Genomic DNA, 19346 nt, shown 5'->3' with positions numbered 1-19346 from the left:
GCGAAGGATGGGCCGGGTGACACCAGAAGTGCTTTATTAGGAACGGCTGTAATAAACACGGAAAACTCCTAATGGCATGTGACCGGATGTTCACCGTAATCACTGTCCTCCTACGGGGGTAGTGCTACAGGTTTCTAGGATGAAGAGACTTTGTCTTGTCTTTCACAAAACACTACTTCCTGGTGACTTTTCCTCTGTTGCGGGACTTTCGTTCCACTTTTTATAGACTTACAAGGTTTTTCTTTGTCTTTGCAGCTATTGTATGGCATTGAGCTCTCCTGTTTACCTTTCTGTTCACCAATATTCTTGTTTCCTCAACTGTACAGAATTAAAATGTAATTAACTGTTGGAACTGCTCATGTAGTGATATCTGCCTATGTCACCCCTTCCACAGTCCAACATTCCGTCTTTTCTCCTGGCACTCCTGCCTGCTGGGAATCCTGAGCTGTCTGGTCATGATGTTCCTGATAAACCCAGCCTACGCCTCGGGCAGCATCGTCCTCTTACTGCTACTGCTGGGGACCATCCACTTCAGAAGTGGCAGCAGCAGCTGGGGCTACATTAGCCAGGCCCTCATCTTCCATCAGGTAAGTGTTGAGGAAACCATCTCATGGTCAGGGGCAAGCAACCCCAAAGAGGGAGAGATCTGCTTGAAATACATGAAAGAAACCAAAGGTTTACAGGATGTGGTCAAATTTTAAAGGCAGTGTGGTCATTGATGATGGGGAATAAGCACTGGTTGTCCTTACATTAGTGGTCAGTGAGGAGCCCAAGTAACCACCCCTCTTACATTGGTGAGCCCCCATCATAGTACCTTCGTTACACTGCGCTCCATCAGAATTGTATTAGTAAGTACCCCCAGTGCCACTATTCTGTCCCCCCAGTGCAATCATGTCACCCCATTGCCACCCGAATGTTGTCACCAGTGTCACCATGACTTCCCTCCAGTGCCACCCCCCCTCCCCCAAACACCGTGTCCCCGGTCCTTTTCTCAACATGCAGCTTCTTTAACCACTTGACAACCAGCGACCTACTGGTATGTTGTTGGATTGGAAGGGTGATATTTCAATCATGACCGAGATATAATTTTTTAAGGCCGGTGATTCCCTTCCATGTAAAAGTAGTCCTAGCAGCTAAGTAGCTCCTGGATTACTTTTCCAGGTGGTGGAAGGGGGGTCCCACTTCTCTCCTGCTGCAGCTGCCTTTACCAGTGAGGAGGATTTTGTCACTTCTAGTTTTGACTCCTTTTGTTTACAATCTTTGCCGGCTTGTGTATCAGCAGATCAAACCAATCTTTGGTTTTATCTGCTGCTTTGGATGCCAGAGGATAGAGCTGGGGTTTCATAGACCCCCAGATCTCTCCATAAAGACCTGTCGTGGCTCGTGCTTTCACTAGGGATGTTGTTCGTTCTATGTGATGGCAATAAAAGTGACAAAAAAAATGTAAAAATTCAGTGTAAAAATAAATAAAAAAATTGAAGCACCCCCATCCCCCCCATGAGACTGTGCAAAGGCAAGTGTACACAGCAGGTCCGCACGCATACGAGGGATCACCGTGAATGTCAGAGTGACAGCAGTGGTTCTAGCACCAGACCTCCCGTGTAAATATAAAGTGCAAAGGCTGTTAACCCCTCCTGAGGACCCCCCCCCCCCCCCCCACTTCCTGACCAGGCCATTTTTTTGCATTATGGCGCTGCGTTATTTTAACTGACAATTGCACGGTCATGCAACACTGCACCCAAATGAAATTTTACATTCTTTTCTTTCCCCACAAACAGAGACTTCTTTTGGTGGTATTTGATCGCCTTTGCATTTTTTTTACATTTTTTGCACTATAAACAAAAAAGACCGACAATTTTTAGAAAATAACAATATTTTGGATTTTTTTGCAATTAAACATGTCCAGTAAAAAAAATTTTATTCAAATTTTGTCATAAATTTAGACCAAAATGTATTCTGCTCCATGTCTTTACTGAAAAAAAAATCCCTGAGTAAATGGATAACAAACATGTCACACATTAAATCTGCGCATGCCCGTGGAACGGCGGCAAACTACGGTATATTACATTATCCATTGGTGGTGCTTTATCCGCTTTAGAAAAGCCCTATAGCAGATATACTGCTACAGGGCGGCAACTGTACGCAGGATCACGTGTGTGTATATACATGTCATTCTGCATTTCTGGGTAGGGGCGGCAATCACTGGGTCCCGGACGGAAATTACCCACCGGTGCCCAGTGATTACCGAGCCTCTCCGACAGGGAGGAAGATTGTAAACAAAACAAACAATCTTCCTCCCTGTCAGCTCGGGCACACTGCACAGTACAGCCATCCAATCAGTGTGCTTACAGTGAAGCACACACCCCTCGCCCCCTAGTAAAAACTCTCCCAGCACACAGTTAACCCTTTGATCATCTCTCAAGTTAACCACTTCCTCCCCAATGTCATTAGTACAATGTCAGTGCTTTTTTTTTTTTTTTTTTTTTTTTTTTTTTTTTTTTTTTTTTTAGCATTGATCACTGTATTGGTGTCAGTGACACCAAGTTAGTTTCCCCCCCCCCCAGTGTCTGAATGTCTGCTGCAGTCCTGCTAAAAGTTGCTGATCGCCGCCATTACTAGTAGAAAAATAAATCCCATTATCTATACCGCCGTTTGTAAACGCTATAACTTTCACGTAAACCAATTAATTTACACGTATTGGGATTTTTTTTTTTTAGCAAAGACATGGAGCAGAATACATTTTGGCTGAAATTTTTTTTTTATTTTTTTCTTACTGAACATGTTTTAATAGCAAAAAGAGGAAAATATTGTTGTTTTTTTTTTCTCAAAGTTGTCGGTCTTGTTTTTCTTTTCTAGAGCAAAAAAAATAAAAAAAACGCACAGGCAATCAAATGCCACCAAAAGAAACCTCTATTTGTGGGGGGAAAAAAAAGGACGTAAATTTAGGTGCAGCGTTGCATGACCGCGCAATGGTCAGTTAAAATAACACCGTTCTGTAACGCATGAAATGGCCCAGTCAGGAAGGGGGGTAAATCCTCTGGAGGGCAAGTGGTTAAAAGGTGAACTTATCCTTTTTTAAAGTGCATTTTTTTCCACAAAACATGCATTTGAAAAACCTCTGCGCAGTAACCGTGTGACATAAAACATTGCAACACCCATCATTTTATTCTCTAGGGCCTTTGCTTAAAAAATATGTTTTGGGGGCAGGGGCGGACTGACAACTCATGGGGCCCCCGGGCAAAAGGGGATCATGGGGCCCCTGCGTCGTGGCGCACACTCAAATCACACCCAAAAAAGCCTATGAAAGGTACCAGGGACATCTCATGGGGCCCCCTACAGACCCTGGGCCCGAGTTCCCCAATGGTCAGTCCACCCCTGTTTGGGGGTTCTCATTCATTTTCTAGAAAAGAAAAATGCAGATTTTTACACGTAGGAGAGGGATGTTAGAATTGGCCTGGGGCTCAAGTTCAAGGGATAAAACATGGAAATGTGAATGTATTGCTGAGAAATACTGCAGAGGTTTTTTGTTTTTGCCCCGGCTCTCCCCTTACAGCAACCCACTGTAAGAAAACACCTTTTATATTTCCCTGTCTCTCCACCTGTTCCATGGATCTTTGCTATGTTCAAGAGCCATGGTCTCCAGCAGAAACTTTGACATCCAACGCACCTCTGAGAGTGTCGGACTCCTTCATGGCAGATGAAACCACAGCATGTGGCAGAGGACTAGACATACGACGCACTCGGACGTGTTGGATGCGAAGATTCAACTTGAAGATTCAACGGCTTCAACTATCACCTCTACGCTGACAACACTCAAATTTACCTCTCCACCCCTCTGCTCACCCACACTTTCTCCGCCCGCATCACTCACCTCCTAAACGACATCTCAGACTGGATGTCTCTACATTTCCTCAAGCTTAACCTCTCCAAAACCGAGCTCCTCGCAAGCCAATGTCCTTGGCGTCATTCTTGACTCGAACCTCTCCTTCCAACCTCACGTCAAATCACTTACAAACACATGCAGGCTCCACCTCCGCAACATTGCCAAGATACCTTCCTTACCCCAGGCACCACCAAACTTCTAGTACACTCCCTCATCATCTCACGCCTTGACTACTGCAACTCCCTCCTCACCGGCCTACCCCAGTGCAAGCTCTCCCCGCTTCAGACCATCCTGAACTCAGCGGCCAGACTCATTCACCTCACCAACCGCTTCACCTCTGCCACCCCCCTCTGCCTCTCCCTCCACTGGCTCCCGATTGCCCAACGCATCAAATTTAAACTTCTAACCCTGACCTACAAAGCTGTCCACAACACTGCCCCTGACTACCTCACCAACCTGATCCCCAAGTACCGCCCTACCCATACCCTTCGCTCCTCACAGGACCTCCTTCTATCCTGCTCCCTGGTCTCCTCCTCCCATGCACGACTGCAGGACTTCTCCAGGTCCTCCCCCATCCTCTGGAACTCACTGCCCGAATCCATCAGACTGTCGCCTTCCCTCCTCACATTCAGGCGCTCCCTCAAAACCCATCTCTTCAGGGAAGCCTACCCCACCCTCACCTAACAGCCACTCTCCCTCATTCCTCCCACCACTTCACTCCCCTCAGCCACTTCCTACTGTACCACTACCCCCTCCCTCCTAGATTGTCAGCTCGAAAGAGTAGGGCCCTCTTACCCCTCGTACGTTGTTTGTTATTGTTGTACTGTGCCATGTATTGTCCCCTATATTGTACAGCGCTGAGCAAACCCTTTGGCACTATATAAACCCGATGTAATAATAATAATAATTCTGTTGAAGGGAGTAGCTATTGCGTAAAGTGGAAGTAAGAGTGAAAATCTTTTCTTGCGTTTTTTTTTAATTTGCGGCAGGATCACTTTAAATCAACCACTTGGGTTTGCATGACAAGGACTTATGATTTGTACTGTTTATAGAAAAGCTTAGAAATGGATCTGTATGTCCACATATTATGTTAGCTGAAGGACTTGTTCTGCATTAATCAAAGGACACTTTGTCTCTCTTGGTGCCTCAGGTCAGAAAGTATCTCCTTCTCCTCGATGTACGGAAAGAGCACGTTAAATTCTGGAGGCCACAAATTCTTCTTATGGTGTCCAACCCTCGGACATCCTGCCAGCTTATCAAGTTCATCAATGACCTGAAGAAAGGTGGTCTTTACATTTTGGGTCACGTAGAGACCGGAGACTTGGGTGAGTTTCCCCAGTCATGGTAATCTTGACTGCCATTGTGAGTGGTCGTATTTCACATTTTTGTTACGAAGCGTTAAAAAGACAACTTGGATCATGAACGTAGTAGTGGATCGTAAATGCTACCGAAGGTGGAAGAAAGTCATGAGTAAAGACAATCTTCGTAATTAAATCTTAATATATTTAAAATTATGTATATTTTATTTCCTTACAGATTCTCTTCCTTCAGACCCGGTTCAGGCACATTACAGCTTCTGGCTTAGTCTGGTTGACAAACTCAATGTCAAAGCCTTTGTGGACCTTACCCTAAGTCCAACTGTCCGACATGGAACGCAACAGCTGCTGCGTATTACTGGACTTGGTAGGTTTTATGGCCAAAATGTAATCTTTACCTTGTCACTCTCCTCGACACCCATGACTTACATTTTCCTGTTCTTATTTTTCAGGTGGAATGAAGCCCAACACGCTGGTTCTTGGATTCTATGACAACGCCTGCCCCGATGACTACTTTCTTCAGGATTCTGCTTTCACTCCAGGTCTTTCACCCCGAGACGACCCATTTGGTGTTGACGCCACCTCTTTGCAGGCCCACTTCCCCCCTGTTCGAAGTCCTGAAATGCCTCATCATGTTAATCCTAAGGAGTATGTTGCAATAATCTGCGATGCTCTGAAGATGCATAAAAATATTGTCTTGGCTCGGAATTTTTCATCTTTACTAAGGCCAGGAACCCCTGGATCAGATGCTGCCATGTATATTGATGTGTGGCCTCTGGATCTCCTCCGACCTCAAGCTTCTGCCTATGTCGATGTCTGTAGCTTGTTTCTTCTGCAGATGGCATGCATTCTCAATATGGCTGCCTCATGGCGCCGCTACCAGCTTCGTGTCTTCCTTTGCGTAGAGTCAAGAAGCTCAAGTGGTAGTGGGGCTAGCAACGGCTGGCTAGCAGCAGAAATGAAATTCCGGGAACTGCTTGCCAAGCTTCGCATCCGTGCCTCCATCCGTGTGGTAGCTTGGGACAGAGTAGCCATCCTACGGGGACAAAACAGTGAAGGACAAGGCCTCACCCGTGAGCCCATTCCTGCTGAGTATCTAAACGCAGCCAACCGTGTAGTGGCAGAGGAGGGAGGCGCTGAGTCTGCTGTAAGGTTCCTCTATCTCCCACGGCCTCCTGCTGACTCTGCTCTTCATGAATGCTACTTGGAGGAACTAGACACGCTCACGGTGGGTTTGGGGCCAACGTTGCTGATTCAAGGCCTAACACCAGTTACATGCACTGAACTTTGAGACACACCATTACTCCCCACAGATCTGTATCGGCCATTCTTAGGAGCTGTCCTATCAGGATTTTTCATGGCTCTAGTTAAAGCAACAAGAAGTCCAGTTCTGCTTTAAAACTTATAGCAGCATTAACCTACTATACTCTCCATCTCATCTATAAATCGTTTCACTCCACAACTCTGAGACCTAAGGTATATGGGAGAACAGTTTTCTCTTAGAATCCTTTGCCGAAAGAACAACGACTGAAAACCCTGTTGCTGGATTTTGGAACCCTTTAAGGTACTTCATGATGAATATTAAAGACTTCGGTTCTTTTTTTTTTTGGTTTTGCTTCCATTCATGTTTGCACTTTACGCAGGTCATTTGCACAAATGTTTTTGTTGTCTTTTCTGCTTTCTAAGCTCATGTTGGTTACTTGGTTGGTTGGTTTCTTTCCTTATTTTATATACAAGTTTCTATGAAGAAAAGATTTAATATTCGCTACTCCATTTCCAAATGTTGACCACTCTCTGTAAGTGTGTGTTGGCTCAATCAAAGCGTTGACATTCCCAGCAGACAATAGAACATTATTCATTATGTGGGGTTGACTGAAATAATGTTGTGTTTATTTATTTATTTTTTTTAACTTTTTATTGTTTGTTTTATTTAACCACTCGGCCTCAATTTTTGAAAAAAGAGTTCTGAACATTGATTTATCACACCATATATGGTAAATTGCTTACATAATCTGAACTGTGATTGGTTTAAACTGGTTTGTATATCTTATTCTGTTGGCACTTAGTCTTCACATGGTTTCCCTGTCATTCTGAGGGTATTTAGGGCTGATGTCGAAGATTTTCACGCTCACCATTTTATTACTTTTAATATTGTCTCTGCAGGAGACTCAAGTCTTCCATCTGCATCCTTCTCACTTGACCCACTAAAATTCCCAGGATTCTTTTAGTAATCGTAGATTCTTTGATGCCAAAACGATCTATCTGTCTATTTGTTTGGTTTAGAATCTACAAAGTCACTCCACCCAAACCTGTTTCAGATTTGGATATATGCTTGTTCTGAGATCTCTGCACTTTGGTTCCCAACTCCACCCACCTCTTCTCACCCTAGTTGTAGGATCTCACTTTTTCTGTAGGATGTTCACAGTAACAGGAGGTATAGGAGTACTATAGGAAGCCAATGATTACATTTAAGAATAAATAAAGGCAACTTTTTTTTTTAATGGATTTGAATTTAGTGGTGGTGAAAGGGGGGGGGTGGGGGTAGAAGCCCTCTAAGGGTTTTGCTGTGGTCTATGTCCTCATTATGGAGATTCATCCTCTCTAACTGTCCTGATCACCAATGTCTCTACAAAGGAACATGAGGGGAAATTCTAAATTTTGAGTTGCCACCAGCACAGAAATAGAGGAGAAAATCTTCTAATGGGGACACCTGTTTCCAAGACAACTCTCTACAAGGGGGTATCTCTTGCATTGGAAAGATAACCTCTCACTTCTTGTTGAGTCTACAAGGCAACAAATGAAGGGAAATCTCCTTAACAAGGCACAGATAGTATAAAATACTAGGCTTGAACCCTCCTCTACTCTATCTGAAATAATAAAATGGCTATAGATATACTTTAAAGCCTATCTCCAGCATTTTTTTTTAGTTATCCCCTGTAGGGGCAAAAAATATGACCTACTCTTCTTCTCTGTACTTCACTACTGTTCCTTGCTTGTTCCTTTATCCTGCAAAACCATTCTCTTCTGGGTGAAATGCTGGCCATTGTCATTCATACTTCTTATGGTATTCCAGGCTGTCATATACACACTCTCTCAGTCTGGGCCATGTGAGTGTCCCTCACTCCAGGAGCAATGACCTCCCACTGCCCAGTTTATAAAAAAAAAAAAAAAAAAGGACCTGGTCGGCTAACGACTGAAGGAAAAAGGTAAGTAAGGTTGAAAAAAAAGAACAAAGCCCAAGAGGGACTTCAGGGAAGGGTAAAGGACAAGAGCAAGTCTTCATTGATTTGTTATAATTTGATTTGTATCCCTGCTGGCCCCCTCAACTTATTTATAATTTTTTTGGGGTAAACCCTTTTTATGAGGACAGGTACTGAGAGAGCTAGTCTACAATAACATTTTCACTCTTACTCACTGTACAAGAAAAAGAAGGCTGTAGGTCCAGTTTGAACCCATAGCACCCAACATCCGACCAACAATGGACTCCTAAAACCAAAAACTGAAATGTTCATTTTGAACATACTTGACCTAGATGGTTGGAGCTAGGAGAGGCGAGTGTAGAGTGCCAATTACCCACACCTACCCTCTCCCTGATTTCTGATCTGTTCATTGAAAGCCCCAGTTCAAGCAACCTGCAGCACCTTCGGCCTGCATTTCAATCTTCTCCGGTGTCTGATTATTTCCCATGGAAGGTTCCATACGGATACCCACAGAAAACTCGAGCTGCGGACGTTGCTTTAAATGGGATTTCCAGGATTTTTCAAATTTTGTTTTGGTGGATCCTTACTTCTTCTGTTCTGCAGATGTTGAAATGGGCACTGCAATTGCTGTTAATGATATCTTTCAAAATGAGTGCTAAGTGTGAGGTCTCCATCTTGTACAGCACACATTGCCAGTATCCTACCAATAAATGACTGCAGATCATGGTTAGATATGCCATATTACATACCCTAAATTTAACCTTGGGATCTTTGCAGACTAAAGCCTGCCATAGATGGCTAAAATCTTGGCCGGGTCAGCAGGGACCGGCTGAGATTCAAACCATGTATGGGCAGGCTAAATGTACCCAAGTTGATCGATCAGTTTGGGTACAACCAGCCTGTTGGATTTAACATGTGATGATTGCTAGCAGCTATTATAGCCACTAGCAGTAATCATTGTGTTCTCCCAGCGGGAGCCGCCCCCTCCTTGCCAGGAGAACACAATTCCACGGGAGGGAATCTCCCAACACTGACCGTGATGGGGGAAATTGAGCGATTTTTTTCTTTCCTGCAGGAAAGCAAATCATTCTATGGCCTCCTAAGAAAGTGGGTCAGTCAGATTGAGGGCAGATAGGGGATTATGGGAAATAATGGCCAGGCTAATTTTAAATTATTTTGGATGGTTGTAAACACAACTGCGGTCTAAACTGGAAAGGCAAATTGAGTACATTTAGCTTTCAGTCAAGCTGTAGATTAGTTTTTGGCGTTTTTTTTTCTGGCAGATACAGATTTGGAGACCTGGAGGGGAGTACAGTTAATGCAGCTCACTGCACCAATCCTGTCTTGACAAGCGAACAAGGAACTGTCCTTTTTACTTGAGTATATGCATGTTCTTCTCCTCACAACATTTAGATGATCCATATGGAAGACTGTAGACAACGGTTCAGATGATCCATATGGAAGACTGTAGACAACGGTTCAATGACCTACTAGCCGGATTAAGACTTGTGGTCTTCATCAGATGTGGTCAACCTTTTGAATGCCACAATATTGAGGACCCCAGATGACTATGTCTAGGGCCCAAGAGATAGAGATATGCTAAACCCACACGTGGTGATCACTTTTTTTTTTTTTTTTTTTTTCTTTAAAGCTCTTGGCTGACTCAAAGTTGGTAGACCTGATTGCTTAGAAGACAAGTTGTAGGCCTTTGGTATGAAATATGGAAATCATTTTCTTTAGCATATTTATTTTTTTAGCCACAAGTACAGCCAGCTCAAAAAGAAATCTTTTTAACCTGGCACACATAGTAAATGTTTTATATTTTCTCCTTTCTGCATTACCCAAAGTCAATGCGCGTAGACAAGGGTTCAATGACCTGCTAACCATTCAATAGCTAGAGTTATGCACTGACTTTATCAATTGTGGTCAATGCCAGATGTGGGTGACCTTTTTTAAGTATGCATTCCATGTGAGATCCTGGAATTTAGCTTTGCCTCCCCAGATTACCATATTTCCCATATTTGTATAGGATTCCACAGTTTGGAGAGATCTGAACATCTAGAAGATGTATACCAAACCCACGCTTGGGCCTCAAGTGTTTAAACACCATTCATATTGATATCACTTCTTCAAAGCCCTTGACCAACTCAAAGATGGTAGACTTCAATGCCTGAAGGACACGTTGTACAGGCTAGGCCTTTGTACTGCAATAATGAAATGTATTTTATTATCCGTAATTGTTTATTTCTTTAGTCCAGACAGCTCGCCAATAAATCCTTTTACTCATTTATATAACCGTTATAACCCTTTGCTTGCTAACAGCACTGCCTTTCTCTTTTAAGTTAAAGAATGTTTGTTTTTGTTTTTTTAAATATCTAACATTGCCATGTATTTTTTATTTAATCTGCTACTAATTTATTTTGGTTAAAAAAAAAAAGTAAAGTTTTTTTTCTTTTTTTGAAAATTTTCATTGTACGGGTTTGCTGTATAAAGTGGGAAAAAAATGTAAGCCTTTTTACTGTTTGGGAAGAACATCCAGCAGATGATGATAGGGACCAATCCATTGCGATAGGAAGGTGATATTGTGTGGGCCTGCTGTGTTTGAAGGCGTCCGTTACCACATAAAAACGTTTAGTACAGTTGGCTGCATCTTTTCATTCTACAAATATAAGTGTTATTACAGAAAATTCAATCTTGGTGGGAATTCCAAGGTAACATGATTTTTTTTTTTTTTTTGCTGTAACTCCGTGACCTTGTTGGCCATGGTATCAACCTAAGACGGTAGGATACGATATGTTAAACTGGATGTAAATCTTGTATCTATTTTTGGCCTCACTGTTCGGTTTTATTTTTAATTTGTTACAAAATGTCTTGCCTGGAGTTTCTGCCAGTAACAGCACTTCTCATTTAGGCTGGCAACACTGAAGCCGGCCATGACAGATTGAAATTCTACCGGTTTACCAGCTGAATTTCAATCCATGTATGGGCAGGCTGGTTGTACTGGCTGTTCTATCATTCAACTTCACCCAACCTGTTGGGTTTTTTCCCATATGATCACAGCCAGCACCTATAGCCACCAACCGTGGTCATTTGTGGAGGAAATCTCCCACTATCGGAATACAATCGCGCATCGGGAGGGAGTCACCTATCAACACTGACTGTGTTTGTGGGGGGGATCATGCAATTTTGTTTCTTTCCACCTGTGGTTTAAGGAAAGAAAATGCATCATCTATGGGCAGCCTAAAGCAGCCCAAAGACTAGTTGAAAAAAAAATTCTTGGTCGCTCATTTTTCGCATCACGCAAATTTTTGTATCACAATCGGCATGCTTGATTTTGTTTAGAGAAATTAAATGATGGCACGATCGTATGCGCCATTTTTGTTTTTCTATCAACAGAATGTACGGTTTTTGACTCGTCTTTGGCTGCCTTAGCCATTACCTCACAAATAGCAGCAGTGTTGTCAGCCAGCCATGCTCATTGCTTCCATTAACAGTTGGTCTGCTTATCAGGTGTTCAGCAGGCATTCACAGACTGGATGGGCAGCTCAACAGTCAACTGAAAGAGTGTACTGCAGGCTGCCTGATGGCTACTATTACTGGCATCTCCGGTTAATAAACTTTAAAAATGAGCCTATCAAGAGCAAACCATTCACTCCTAATCCCCCTCCTGCATTCTTTGTAATATGGAGTATTTTGGTGAAAAGGTCTTGCTGCTGGACCCCCCCCATTATAAGAATCTGATATGTTGTTTGGCAATCCCTTCCAAAACAGGTGATTAGATTAGAAAGCTGTTTTTTCTGGATGCAACCAGTTTAAAGAAAGCAGATTTTTTTTTTTTTTTTTAAAGAGGGGTGAAGTTTCAAGAGATTTGCAAAATTCAATAGAATTTGACAAGCTTAAATACTGTTTTGTGTTTATACGAATTCCAGCAAATTTTGAGCCTCAGCTATTTGTAGCTGCAATTTCAGTAAGATTGACTTTGAGCATTATTTTCTGGCCTGAATATCTAGCCCATTGCAGCTCCCATAAGACTGATTTTCTGAGTTATGTGATGAATAAATGTTCTGGTTTTTACCTGGGTCATATGTGATTAACAAAGCAGCACAGCAGTCTCATAAAAGGGGAACATTATAGTTTCAACTGGATTGATTTGTAGCACGATACTGTGGCCTGGTAGTGGTGCCCATTGCAGCTCCAATATGACCGATTGAGTTCTGTGACGGATAAATCTATTGTTTTTACTTGGGTCACTCATGAATAAATAACCACCACAGCAATTGTCATGAACTAGGTACATCAGCTTCATGTGCATCTTCACTAACTTGGCCATAAGCGCTTCCCAGCAGTGTTGTAGACGCACAGAGTTGTACTCTTGTATATAGTAACAAAATGGCACTTTTTCGTATCAAAGGACAATTTAATGGGGGCACTTTGGTGGGTTCTGCGGGTGGCCAGTGCCTTCTTGTCCATGTTTCTGCCTTAGAACCTGCGCTGCATATGACGTAATGGGGTTGAAAGTGTTGTTGTGACTGTTAACATTTTGTTTTAATAAAGATTCTTTTTTATGTAACATTTTTGACACAATAAAAATAATAAATTGTGTGGATGTGGTTATTTGGTGCAAAATTTCTAAGCCCAATGCAATAGAAGACTGTGTTGAGTTTTCATACCAGAACCTATAAGAGTACATCGTGCTTTAGCACAACCACCAATTGGCAACATGTTAATTAAAAAAAAAAGAATTCAAATACGAAAAAAAAAAAATCCCTAACACCAGATATATTTTTGCAGCATTTACCCAAATGGTTTGTCCAGAAACCTTTAGCTGAATAAAATAACTTAATCCTTATACCAATGCCACTTTATGGGTTAAAAAGACCGTGTCTCCTGAAAGCCTAGCAGACAAGTTCTATCAGTGTGTCCTCACAGCCTCTACTCCGAAAGATTCCTTGGTAAGCTCTGGTGTCATAGTGTTGGATCTTCCTAGGGTCAATGATATCACCAGACGCATGTTATATTTCAACAAACAAAATATTACAGTCAACAAAAGAACCCTCAAAGTGATTTGGTAGCGCAACCACTATACATGTGAATCAATAAATAAATCATTCAACATCAGTGAAAAATGAAATAGAAGTCCAGCAAAATGTCTTTTCCACCAAGTGAATCTTCTAATTCCCAAGAAAAAGAAATCTTCACATCCAAAAGGATGGCGTCCCCCCTTTCGGGTATGTACTCACCGGATAGCCATGCCCACCATTCTCATGGTTGGCTGGCATCGCTTCTAAAGTGAATCCAAATGGGAAGGAAATCAACCAAAGTCGATATTGTAACACTCCTCTCTGTTTATCCTCCAATCTCCCTGCCTACCATTCCCATGATCAGCTGGCACCAAGTCACAGGTTAACAGACTCCTTATTGTGGACCATTACTTGATCCTGCTCTGGGACTATTGATACGGGTTTTGCAGTTACTCTCGTTCCTTTGTGCCAAGTGGACGTTCCAGCCGTTCAGTGATTCAGCATTGCACACCGCTATGCTCATCATGGGAGTTTCCATGGCCTTTAGTTCCCCATCCTTTACAGTCGTATGGGGAACTACAGACCGTAGAAACTCCCATGGGAATTAGAAGATTCACTTGGTGGAAAACACATTTTGCTGGACTTTTTTATTTTTACTTCTATTTCATTTTTCACGTATGTTGAATGGTTTCTTATTTTTATTTATTGATTCACATGTATATTTTTTGCACTACTGAATCACTTTGAGGGTTCTTCTGTTGAAATATAACATGCGTCTGGTGATATCATTCACCCTAGGAAATTCCAACACTATCAGACACCAGAGCTTACCGAGGAATCTTTCGGAGTAGAGGCTGTGAGGACACACTGATAGAACCTGGTGGCTGGGCTTTCAGGAGACATTACTGAATCACTTCAGTGATTTCCAACACTTCAGGAAGTTCCAACACTATCAGACACCAAAAATATGGAAATAGTGCAGTGCTTACAAACCAAAATACAATACATGATATATCACATGAACCCGAGTATGAGTCCTAATGAATAGACAAAAATAAAGAAGTATTGATAAGTCATTAACTTGATGATGAAATTCATATAGGTGATAAACTCTGGGGGTGAGAAGACAACCAGAAATGGTGAAAAACCCTTCCGGTGGTGTGCAGAAGATTATCAGAATTGCAAACTCACCAGAAGTATATTAAAATGCGCATTAAATGGTATATCCGGCTTGGGGACTTCCATCTAAAGAACCCAGATCTGGTCAGGAATTTAACCACGTCTTCCAGCGAGAACAAGGATCCTCTCCAAGATGTTAAAAAATTGGTCTGGTCATAGAAAATGTTCCATCCTCCAAACTGGATGAAACCTGGATCCTGAGGGTTAAGTATGACAGAGCCAAGAAAAAAGGGGGGGGGGGTCTCATAGTGTAGTATGGTATAGAATTGTTTTAACCGTGACCGTGATCCGGTGGCTTGGTGTCTGAGTGTGGGGCTCCTCCTTAACGCGTTTCATATACAAATATATCGTCAGAAGGGGTGATGCCTTCTTTCGGAGTAGAGGCTGTGAGGACACACTGATAGAACTTGGTGGCTGGGCTTTCGGGACACACTACTGAATCACTTTGAGGGTTCTTCTGTTGAAATATAACGTGTCTGGTGATATCATTCACCCTAGGAAGTTCCAACACTATCAGACACCAGAGCTTACTGAGGAATCTTTCGGAGTAGAGGCTGTGAGGACACACTGATAGAACCTGGTGGCTGGGCTTTCAGGAGACACTACTGAATCACTTTGAGGGTTCTTCTGTTGAAATATAACGTGTCTGGTGATATCATTCACCCTAGGAAGTTCCAACACTATCAGACACCAGAGCTTACTGAGGAATCTTTCGGAGTAGAGGCTGTGAGGACACACTGATAGAACCTGGTGGCTGGGCTTTCAGGAGACACTACTGAATCACTTTGAGGGTTCTTCTGTTGAATTATAACATGCGTCTGGTGATATCATTCACCCTAGGAAGTTCCAACACTATCAGACACCAGAGCTTACTGAGGAATCTTTCGGAGTAGAGGCTGTGAGGACACACTGATAGAACTTGGTGGCTGGGCTTTCAGGAGACACTACTGAATCACTTTGAGGGTTCTTTTGTTGACTATAGTAATTTTTTAGAAGTGGAAGCATTCTTTATTACCAATTATCGCTATTTATTTATTTTATGATTTGGATGTCCTCCTGTATCTAGCGTAAAAAAATTTTATTTATATATACACGTGTGTTTATGTTTTGTTAAGATTTACATTTTTGGGATGAAAATTTGATTCTCTGAATAGGAGAATCTGTAGGAATTATTGTAAACGAATACAAAAAAAAATATGATTTTTTTTTTTTTAATTTGATGATTCGGATAACAAATAGCTCCAAATGTTGTTGCATTCATTAATGTGGATGCACATTATGCCAGTTGATATTGTTCAAGTTCTCTTGGTGGGTTGGACTAATGTCCGAAAATGTTGAATCCAGCCCATTCAATAATATATCCAATATATAGTAATCTTCTGGGGCAAACAGTGCAACATTTTTGAATCCACCCAGACCAACGACTATGCGAAACGAATGCCGATGATATGAAACGAATTCCAAAAATGAATCGGTTCAACATAACTGGATGGACCTATTTTGTCTTTTTTTTCAGCCATACTATGTAACTCATTTGTCTGAATGAAATTTTTGGCTGAACGAATGTATCTGAAACTAAACTGAAACTCCGGCCCTGCACATGTCTACATGTTGCCATTCCTATCCACATAATAGTGCTTGAACATGGAAACCGTATTCTTAGGCCTGAGCATTGTCACATCAACAAAGGGTACATGCTCCTTCGTGGCTGAAGGCCTGCTCCATTAGAACAATGGAATGAGGGCTCTGATGGAACAGGGAAGGGTGTGTAGAACAAATCGGACAATATGCTTTTTCTGGGGCAGTGGGCCATCAGGACACATTAACCTTTTGCCTGAATGAGCAAAGCGGCAGTGTCTCTTTTAGAACACGTGCCAACGTTTTGGCTAACAACAAACATGGCTGAAAAAGTTGGTGCAGATTGGAAGGGTTTGGGTCCTTGGGAAATTATGAAGACTTCTCTTTTGGCTACAGGGTCTTTGCAAGTGAAGGACTGCATCCAAGTAGGGGATCTTAACACTAGGCATGACCATTACACATTGCCCACAAATCTTGTTAGAATGACATCGTGGGTACTTCTATGACAGATGACATTTAAGGGGACACCCTATAAAATTTTTTGGTTTACTGTCCATTTCATTTATGCTGTTGTATTACCAATAATTTGGTGAGGAACGGAGCCACAACCCCGAAACACAAGTATGTATGTTTGTTTTTAAACCTCCCCCATTTCGTTTTTCTCACTGCTCACAGCGCTGAAAGCTGAAAATTGGCCAGGGCAGGAAGGGGGTAAAAGTGTCCGGAGGGCAAGGGGTTAAAAAAGTCCCGACCCTTTCCAAAAACGCAGCCACTCAAAAAAAAAAAGCATAGATGTGAACAGGTCCCATAGGAAGCCAGGTAAATGAACTGTAGTGCACTTCTGTAAAAAGCACTAAAAACCGCCTTGGTGTGAACGGAGTCTTAATCAACGTTTTTTGGCCGGGGCGTTTTCTGGCTGGAAAAAAAAAAGCAGAACTAGTGGGTTTCAAGAAGAATTTTTTTTTGTGTGTGCATTAAAAAAACAGAACAAAAACACTAAAAAAACTCAGCTAAACGCTAATGCAAAAATGCTAAAAAAACACACGGAGAAAGTGTTTTTACCGCGACTTTATACAGCTAACGCTGCCGGTATTTTTAACGTCTTGCCCTCCAGAGGATTTAAACCCCTTCCCTCCTGACCAGATCATTTGTTTATGCTACGGCACTGCATTATTTTAACTGACAATTGAGCGGTCGTGCAACGCCGCACCCAAATGAAATTTATGTACTTTTGTTTCCCACTCATTTCGCTTTCTTTTGGTGGTATTTGATCTCTTGCACATTTTTTATTTTTTGCGCTATAAACAAAAAAAGACCGACAATTTTGAGGGAAATTTTTTTTTTTACTTTTTGCTATTAAATACTGTATGTCCAGTAAAAATAAATTTAAACAATCTAATTTTGTTATAAATTTACACCAAAATGTATTCTGCGACATGTCTTTGCTAAAAAAAGTATTGAGTTGAGTTGGCTCCGCCCTTTGCAGCTATAACAGCTTCAACTCTTCTGGGAAGGCCGTCCACAAGGTTTAGGAGGGTGTCTATGGGAAGGTTGGACCATTCTTCCAGAAGCACATTTGTCAGGTCAGGCACTGATGTCGGGGGAGGAGGCCTGGTTCGCAGTCTCCGCTCTAATTCATCCCAAAGGTGTTCTATGGGGTAAATAAGTATTTGGTGAATATGAAAAGTTCATGTCAATACTTTGTTATATATCCTTTGTTGGCAATGACAGAGGTCAAACGTTTCCTGGAAGTCTTCACAAGGTTGGCACACACTGTTGCTGGTATGTTGGCCCATCCTCCATGCAGATCTCCTCTAGAGCAGTGATGTTTTGGGGCTGTCGCTGGGCAACACGGACTGTGAGAGCCAGAAATCTTGCTTGTTTGTAGGTGACCAAATACTTATTTTCCACCATAATTTGCAAATAAATTCTTTCCAGATCAGCCAATGTGATTGTCTGGATTTGTTTTCTCATTTTGTCTCTCATAGTTGAGGTCTCCCTATGATGCCAATTACAGGCCTCTCTCATCTTTGTAAGTGGGAGAACTTGCACAATTGGTGGTGACTAAATACTTTTTTGCCCCACTGTATATATAATACTGTAGATTTGACGCTCCCAGCCCACTACTTTCTAGAACTATCAAGAAAACGGGGGGAAGCAGCCAAACTCACAGTCTGTGGACCTCAGAGCAGACCAGAGTAACCACAAGCAGCTCCACGGATTGCAGAAGAGCTAAAGGACTAAATTTACCTAACCTAGCACCTCTTTAGGAAGGTACTACAGCAGCAACAGAGCAGTTTTTGGCAGAGCAGATGAAATTTTTTTTTTTGGAGGGGCTATTGGAGGGACTGTATTGAATTTAGGGGAGGATATGTAGAATATCTGGCAAGCTCCGTTGTTCTAGCTCAGGGGTGGGCAAACTTTTTGACTTGAGGGCCGCAATGGGTTCATATATTGGACCCGGGGGCCGGACCAAGAGTAGATGAATGATGTGTATGTGTCATCCATAGTAAGTATAGTAATATTCCCCCATAGTAAGCATAGTAATTAATCCCCCATATAGTAATTCATCCCCCATATAGTAATTTATCCCCCATATAGTAATTCATCCCCCATAGTAATTAATCCCCCATATAGTAATTCATCCCCCATAGTAATTCATCCCCCATATAGTAATTCATCCCCCATATAGTAATTCATCCCCCATAGTAATTCATCCCCCATATAGTAATTCATCCCCCATATAGTAATTCATCCCCCATAGTAATTAATCCCCCATAGTAATTAATCCCCCATATAGTAATTCATCCCCCATAGTAATTCATCCCCCATATAGTAATTCATCCCCCATAGTAATTCATCCCCCATATAGTAATTCATCCCCCATATAGTAATTCATCCCCCATAGTAATTCATCCCCCCTATAGTAATTCATCCCCCATAGTAATTCATCCCCCCTATAGTAATTCATCCCCCATAGTAATTCATCCCCCATATAGTAATTCATCCCCCCTATAGTAATTCATTCCCCCATATAGTAATTCATCCCCCCTATAGTAATTCATCCCCCCTATAGTAATTCATTCCCCCTATAGTAATTCATCCCCCCTATAGTAATTCATCCCTCATATAGTAATTCATCCCCCATATTAATTCATCCCCCATATAG

General features: G+C 42.1%; 1 protein-coding gene across 1 annotated transcript in view; it reads left to right on the top strand.

Annotated features, from left to right (window-relative positions):
* Positions 1-13001, top strand: part of SLC12A9 (solute carrier family 12 member 9) — a 48815-nt gene extending 35814 nt beyond the window's left edge. Inside the window, exons 11-14 of the mRNA XM_089667385.1 lie at positions 395-587; positions 5034-5208; positions 5420-5566; positions 5652-13001. Of these exons, the coding sequence (XP_089523511.1) occupies positions 395-587; positions 5034-5208; positions 5420-5566; positions 5652-6490 (1354 nt within the window). The 3' untranslated portion in view covers positions 6491-13001. The remainder of the gene's footprint in view (positions 1-394; positions 588-5033; positions 5209-5419; positions 5567-5651) is intronic.
* Positions 13002-19346: the final 6345 nt, after the last annotated feature.

This window comes from Staurois parvus, unplaced genomic scaffold, assembly GCF_062004578.1.
Source record: "Staurois parvus isolate SC_StPar_1 unplaced genomic scaffold, SC_StPar_1.0 ptg003232l, whole genome shotgun sequence".
NCBI lineage: Eukaryota > Metazoa > Chordata > Amphibia > Anura > Ranidae > Staurois > Staurois parvus.
This window is presented reverse-complemented; position numbering and strand designations above follow the sequence as displayed.